Genomic DNA, 7,896 nt, shown 5'->3' with positions numbered 1-7,896 from the left:
TTGGATGCTTGAGCCATCTTCATCTGTTGTCGTGAGAATGGAACTTTGATCTGTCATTGCAGTAACAGGAGAGATTGAGGACTTCTCTGTCCGACTTGTGACAGCACTGTCTTGTTCTGTGACTGGCAGTGCTGTTGTCTTCTCTGTGCTAAACAATGAGGAGATTGTGGGACCTGTAATGTCTTTGCTGGACGTCTCAGTAGTTTGTTCAAGTGAGCTGTCCTCATCTGCCGTTGAGAAAGTAGAACTTCTCTCTGGTGTGACTGATGCTTCCTCAGTCTGACTTGTGGTTACAGTCCCTTGTGTTTCAGCTGACCCTGATGTTGGTTTCTCAGTACTGTAGAGTGATGAAGCTGATGGAAAAGCTGTTTTTGAAGTAGCACTTGTTTCACTTTCATGCAATGCTGTGACTGATGGTGAAACTGTACTCAACACTGAAGAGACAGTAGTTGCTGTAATGATTGACTCTTCTGTGAAATCTGCAGTAATGTCTCCAGAACCGTCTGTCTCTGTGGTAAAGAGGACTGATGCTGTTTCAGCTTTTGTGGTTGATCCACTGAATGGAGGAATGGACTCCTTTGTTGTTGTTTCAATACTTTTATCTTCAATGTCTGTTACTGCAGATGATGTATTAAGAGATGTGGCTGCTGTTGTCCCAGTGCTATCCAGAGATGCCATAGCTGTAACAGAGGAGGTTTGACTGGACATGTCTTGGGTTTGGATGCTTGAGCCATCTTCATCTGTTGTCGTGAGAATGGAACTTTGATCTGTCATTGCAGTAACAGGAGAGATTGAGGACTTCTCTGTCCGACTTGTGACAGCACTGTCTTGTTCTGTGACTGGCAGTGCTGTTGTCTTCTCTGTGCTAAACAATGAGGAGATTGTGGGACCTGTAATGTCTTTGCTGGACGTCTCAGTAGTTTGTTCAAGTGAGCTGTCCTCATCTGCCGTTGAGAAAGTAGAACTTCTCTCTGGTGTTACTGATGCTTCCTCAGTCTGACTTGTGGTTACAGTCCCTTGTGTTTCAGCTGACCCTGATGTTGGTTTCTCAGTACTGTAGAGTGATGAAGCTGATGGAAAAGCTGTTTTTGAAGTAGCACTTGTTTCACTTTCATGCAATGCTGTGACTGATGGTGAAACTGTACTCAACACTGAAGAGACAGTAGTTGCCGTAATGATTGACTCTTCTGTGAAATCTGCAGTAATGTCTCCAGAACCGTCTGTCTCTGTGGTAAAGAGGACTGATGCTGTTTCAGCTTTTGTGGTTGATCCACTGAATGGAGGAATGGACTCCTTTGTTGTTGTTTCAATACTTTTATCTTCAATGTCTGTTACTGCAGATGATGTATTAAGAGATGTGGCTGCTGTTGTCCCAGTGCTATCCAGAGATGCCATAGCTGTAACAGAGGAGGTTTGACTGGACATGTCTTGGGTTTGGATGCTTGAGCCATCTTCATCTGTTGTCGTGAGAATGGAACTTTGATCTGTCATTGCAGTAACAGGAGAGATTGAGGACTTCTCTGTCCGACTTGTGACAGCACTGTCTTGTTCTGTGACTGGCAGTGCTGTTGTCTTCTCTGTGCTAAACAATGAGGAGACTGTGGGACCTGTAATGTCTTTGCTGGACGTCTCAGTAGTTTGTTCACGTGAGCTGTCCTCATCTGCCTTTGAGAAAGTAGAACTTCTCTCTGGTGTGACTGATGCTTCCTCAGTCTGACTTGTGGTTACAGTCTCTTGTGTTTCAGCTGACACTGATGTTGGTTTCTCAGTACTGTAGAGTGATGAAGCTGATGGAAAAGCTGTTTTTGAAATATCAGTTGTTTCACTTTCATGCAATGCTGTGACTGATGGTGAATCTGTACTCAACACTGAAGAGACAGTAGTTGCTGTAATGACTGACTCTTCTGTGAAAGCTTCAGTGCTTTCTCCAGAGCTTTCAGTAACAATAGTAGTCATAAGGGACAATGATGCTGTGTCAGGGCTCATGGTTGATCCACTGATGGATGGAACTGACTCCACCATCGTAGACTGACTGCTGCTAACATCTTCCACAATATCCATAACAGTCGATAATACAACTAAGTCCAGACTTGGAGACATTGTTACTGAGCTTGTTCGTGTCTCATCAGAGATTGGAGAATCTGAGGGTTGTCCTGTCAGTGATGGCATTTTTATCTTTTCTGTTTCAAGAGTTTCTGTTGTGCCAGGTGACACTGCTGTTAGTGCCCCAGTGCTGTAGAGAGAAGATGTATCTGTCACAAAAGAGGTCTGAGTGAGCATCTCTTGAGTTCGGTCACCTGAGCCATCTTCATTTGTTGGAGTGAGAATGGAACTTTGCTCTGTCTTTGCAGTAACTGGAGAGATTGAGGGCTTCTCTGTCTGACTTGTGACAGCACTGTCTTGTTCTGTACCTGGCTTCTCAGTGCTAAACAATGAGGAGTCTGTAGTTTTTAAAAACTCTGTACTTGATCTTGCAGTAGTCTGTTTGCTTGTGCTTTCTTCACGTGAAGACGTTTGTATTGAGACTTCCTCTGTTGGTTTTTGTGTCCCTTCATACGATGTTGCTTGTGTATCAGTGCTTAACACAGAGGATGTCGTTATCTGACCTCCAGAGCTCATCTCTGCTGCTGAAGTGGGCACTGTGCTGGTCACTGTGTCAGTGATGCCACTAACTGCTGGTTCATCTGAACTTGATATTTTTTCTGTTTGTTTCATGGTCTCGTCACTGCCTGTGCTTGCTGAAGAGGAGGGAGTTGGGGTCAGACTGATGTCAGAAGAGACGGTAGTCCTTAATGTTACTCCTGAGTCTGATGGTTTTTCCATTCTTTCTGTTATCCCAGTCTTTGATGTTTCAGGTGATATTGTCTCGGCCTCAGAACTCATCCTTTCAGTGGTTGTGATTTTTGATATTTCTGTTTGTACTGGTTTTGTGTCGTCAGTTACACTCAAGGTTTGTGCTGTTGAAACTGCGATTGAAGTAGACTCATCTGATTTGACTGTGCTAATGAATGGAGACGTAGAAGCAGCCACAGGTGTGGATGTCTGATCTCCTGAAGTCTCCTTGTCTGTGCCAGCAGTGGGAGTTTCCTCACTTGATTCCACTTTTTGGTCAGGTAATTCAGTCAGCAGTGATGCACTCTGTGTTGAGTACTGACTGAAATATTCAGTGAATGAGGCCATTGTTGTCTTGATGAGTTCGATAGCACTGTACAAGGGGGAGGCAGTAGTTGCAATGGATTCATGTGAGGGAGGAGTTGTTGTCTCATCTTGTTTCCACCCCTCATGCATAACGGTGGGTGTTGAGGTTTTTTCCAACTCACCAGTGGCAGAAGCAGATGTTTCATCTGTGCCTTCTGTTTGTACTGTTTGTAATGTTACCTCACTCTCCCTTGCAGCTTGATCTACTGCACTTAAACTTGAAGATGATGTCACAGTCCCTGCAGAGGTATGTGATGGTGGGCCAGTTGTAAACATGTTTACTGTTTGAACCCCTGAACCGTCCTCTTCTGGTATAGACATTGCATCAGTCTCAGCTTTCTCAGTAGGTGAGATGGAAGGCATTTGGCTGCCTGTGGTCCCTGCCTGACTTGTGACTGTTCGGTCTGAAGTTTCAGCCAGGGTAGGTGCTCCAGATGCTGATGATTCAGTGCTGCCTGTATCTACAGCTGATATTGTGTCAGGCTTGTCTGTCTGTTCAGGAGAGGTTGAACCACTAGATACTGTAGGAACTGTTGTGCTGAAGGCAAATTCTTTTGGGGTTTGGGTCTCTTTCCCTCCCTCCACATCTTGAGTGGAGCTCTGTGAGTCACTTGTTGTTGATAATGGTGTTTTCCCCTCAGCGTCATCAGAGGAGGGAGTGTATCCAGTCTGTAATGTAGACTGAGTGCTGTCTTCAGCAGCTGGAGTGACAGATGTGCTCTTTGTTTCCTCTGTGGCTTCAGCCTTATCTCTGGCTGTGTAAAGTTCTGTTGAAGAAGTAATAGGGGATTGGTCCATAGCCTTCTCTGTCTGAGTAACTTCTGAGTCACTTTTTACATACGTTGGAGTTCTCCCTGACTTGCCTTCCTCATCTTGTACAGATGTGGTGATGACAGTGGTGGTTTCCTCAGTCTTTGTTGTTTGGGTTTCTTTAGTTTCAGTGACCTGTGGCTCAGCTGTGACATCACTCATCCCGTCTGTGGCATCTGGACCAGCTTCAGTTTTTTGTGTAGTTTTTGATGCAGCCATGTCCTCCACTGTTGAGGCCAGAACAGTGGTTGAATCTTTCTGTGTGGGGTCTTTTGTGGTCAGCTCATCTACACCTGGGAGTATTTGAGGAGGTGTTGATTCTATTGGGATTATATAAGGGTCATAGATGTCAACATCTGGGATCTCTGTAGAGGTCAGCATTGCTGTGGGATCCTCTGTAGATTCAGTGGCGCTATCAACAGTGAAATCTGTCAAACTATAATCAAACACTGTGGTTATTTCATCGCTTCCTCCCAGAGTTGTCACATTTGTCAAAATTTGGGTACCTTTGGCCTCCTTTTCTTCTGGGCTCTGTGGTTCCAATGTGATCTCATGTTTACCATTTATAAAGCTAACAGTTGGAGTGATGGTTACAGCAGCTTGGGAGAAAAGTTCTGGGTCTCCACTCTGCAGGATGGGCTCACCATCGGCTATGGAGGGGGTGGGATGGTCAGGCACAACTGGTATGGCAGGGGACAGAGACTCTTGTGGCTGTAGAGTCTGGTCAACTGCAGAGAAAATAAGGACAATCTGATTAAAAACCAACTGAAAGGTTATCTTATGGATTTAAGTAAAAATATAAGAAACAACATCTATTTCTTATTTCTAAATCCTGGAGTGGTAGGTATAATATTCTATCTTAGTTCAGAAGTTCAATACTAAACTGACCTTTAAACACTCTAAATATGACGCATGGTTAATTTATCGCATTACGTGTTGTGCTCTCAGTCACTTCTCCATCTTCTACTTTGTATATCAGTTTTCTCATATGCTCAGTAAAACTATGGACTGAGCCAGTGCACTCATGAAACCAAAAGTTGATACACACGTTAAACAAAGCAATTTTTTACCAGTTAAAAAACATCAAATACATCCATCCATCCATTTTCTATACCGGCTATCCCTTTCAGGAAGGGGGGGGGGGGGCTGGAGCCTATCCCAGCTGTCAACGGGCGAGAGGCGGGGTACAGCCCGAACCGGTCGCCAGTCGATTGCAGGGCAACATACAAACGCCGACAACCATTCACACTCACACTCACACCTAAGGACAATTTACAGTCACCAATTAACCTAATGAGCATGTTTTTGGTCTGTGGGAGGAAGCCGGAGTGCCCGGAGAGAACCCACATTCCCGCATACATGGGAAGAACATGCAAACTTCACACAGAAAGGCCCTGCCCGACCCGGGGATCGAACTGGCGACCTTCTTGCTGTGAGGCACATGCACTACCTGCTGCATCACTGTGCCGCAACATCAAATACATTCTTTGTAAAAGTCAGATTGTTGAGTTGAAAGTCCAAACACATGCACACTGTATGAACTACTTTTTTGTGTGCTGCATCTGCAATCAAGTCAGTGGACAAATAAGCATTCACAGTTCTTATGAGTATTCTCACAAAATAATTCCTTCAAACCTGAAATAGTTCTGAAATGAATGAATGCAAAATACTGCAAATAAATCACTCTCTGACATATTTGTAGGCCTCAACCCAGTTGTTGTCTGAACTTCATCCAGACCATAATTCAAAACTTTATAATCTAAATTGATGTGAACAGAAAATATTATCAAGAGGCCACTTGAACATAGACTTTGCCAGGTCCTTCAACAATGTCAACAAAGCCCACTTGAACACAGACACTAGCAAGTCCTTCAACAATGTTAACAAAGTCTGCATCTGTTGCTTCACTAAAGACACTACTGATTTACAAAATAAATGACATGGCAGGTAAAGCAGTTCTGTCTTCACTGAAGAAGGATAAGCCATTCAACACAGAAGGTATGAATTATAGTATAGCAGTATGTCAACAACATATATGTCATATAGCATACGCAGCTATAGCTGTAGTTTGATGAAGTTTTGCAGAGGCAAATATTCACATGTATGTGGGATATCAAACATCCTGCGCCAACACCTTATCATATAACACCATCCAAGACATCATCACAGTCTACAGCTTAAAATATACGAGGAGTTGAATCAAAACTTTATATCCGATTCTAACTAAAAATGATAACCTTCACAAAGGTGACATTTATAGTGGGACTGTTCATTTGGATAGCATCCTAACGTAAAAGTGCTGATGTTCGTATGTCCACTTCCTGCAAATGATCTCATCTCAGTATATGGGTGATTTCAGATGTCAGAGAGTGTCTGCTCTTAATTTTAAGCTTCACACAGAAACAGCAATTCTATTATCATCAACAATTGTATTATCTTCCATCTAGGCTATGTTGCTTCAAATTGGGTTTATGTATTTCTATAAATAAACAAGACGTTGCCTGGCTGGAAATAGTCCCCTCCTCTTAGAGATAGTTGCCTTAAATGATGACAGCAAATCCAATCATCAAGATATTAAAGCTGTTGTACTGCAGCTCAGTTTAATAAACTAATAAATGAACTTAATAAATAATTAAACTTATGACCTTTGAAGCCAAGAGAAAGGTTTGAGTCGATGCCCCTGTCTTTAATGAAAATAAAAACTGGTGTGAGGAAAAAACCCTTATGACACCAGATGACCATCTACATAACATGCCTGTGCAAAGGTGCAAGTCGTATATGAAGACTGGCTAAACGACAGCTCCTCATCTCTGATCATCTTCATCTGACTTGTGAGGCTATCCTCCCTACAAGAACATGCATGTCCTTAATTAAAAAAAAAAAAAAAACACATCAAGAGTGAACCATAGTGTCAAGCTTTTGTCAAATCTAATAATATGCATAGCCCAGGTGGCAAAAAGAACACGGCGACGGTTAATCGTGAAATGAACAGTTTGGTGCTCTTGGGCCTGAATTGTTGAGCAATGTTTGCATAGTATACCTCAAGCAAAGGCCAGAAAACGATCATTCACACACAACAACATGAAATCCTTTGGTATATAAACTTGACTACTTCTCTCTCAGTCACTCTGCCCCTTTTCCCCTCTCTCTCTGTTTCCCACAAAGGGTGATTCAGAAAGATTACTGGTTGCAAACACGGACACCTGCAGCAGCTCAGCTCTGCAGAACAACACCTGTTTCAAAGCTCGTCCAGGCCTGGGAACTCAGGCAGTGATCCCAGCTGACTGACCCATGCAAATGTCATACTCACAAGACCTTTCTCTCTAGCCAGATGGCTATCCCACATTAAACATGAATGTCCAAATCAAAGTCCAGTGCAGTATGAGGCCACACCCAGCGGCCAGTTAGCTTAGCTTAGCATAAAGACTGGAAGCGGCAGGAAAACAAATATCTGTCCAACAGATATTTTATCCAAAATCTGCCTATGAGCGCTTCAGTAAATAACCGGTTATATTGCATGTGTTTGATTTGCACAAGAAAAATAAGTGTGATAAGAATTTGTTACTGCTTATTGGCCAGGACAAGTGGACAAGCAACTTTGTCAGATCATTCATTAAGGATCAGTTTAGGAAGACGTTTTATCATAGTGAGAATGCACTGTTGGTGTTTCTGTGCCATGTCTTGTGACATTTGTTGTTGGCACGGCTCAGAGTATCAATATTTCAAGTCAAAATGTGTCATATAAACACTTTGTAAACAGTAAATTTAATTGTCCTCAATTAATCAAAAACACAAGGACATTTTGTTAACATGCTGATATTATTGTGCAATTTGTTCCCATGCAACTAGACAACACACTTCTCACTGTGCCACAATATTTTCCACGAG

The 7,896-nt window shown here is 42.9% G+C and overlaps 2 protein-coding genes across 2 annotated transcripts in view; both read right to left on the bottom strand.

The window, feature by feature from the left end:
- The window catches only part of LOC139332128 (brevican core protein-like), a 60,296-nt gene that overhangs the window by 34,910 nt on the left and 17,490 nt on the right, over nucleotides 1-7,896 (bottom strand). The window lies entirely within an intron of this gene.
- Nucleotides 20-2,280, bottom strand: LOC139332094 (uncharacterized). Its single transcript, XM_070963807.1, has 4 exons — nucleotides 2,227-2,280; nucleotides 1,395-1,764; nucleotides 619-1,070; nucleotides 20-148 (listed from the first exon to the last, which is right to left on the bottom strand). Exons 1-4 carry the CDS (start codon nucleotides 2,278-2,280, stop codon nucleotides 20-22), a joined length of 1,005 nt encoding a protein of 334 aa, XP_070819908.1.

Source organism: Chaetodon trifascialis, chromosome 6, assembly GCF_039877785.1.
Source record: "Chaetodon trifascialis isolate fChaTrf1 chromosome 6, fChaTrf1.hap1, whole genome shotgun sequence".
NCBI classification, from domain to species: Eukaryota; Metazoa; Chordata; class Actinopteri; order Chaetodontiformes; family Chaetodontidae; genus Chaetodon; species Chaetodon trifascialis.
The sequence above is the reverse complement of the archived record's forward strand: the minus strand, read 5'-3'. Positions and strand labels throughout refer to the sequence as shown.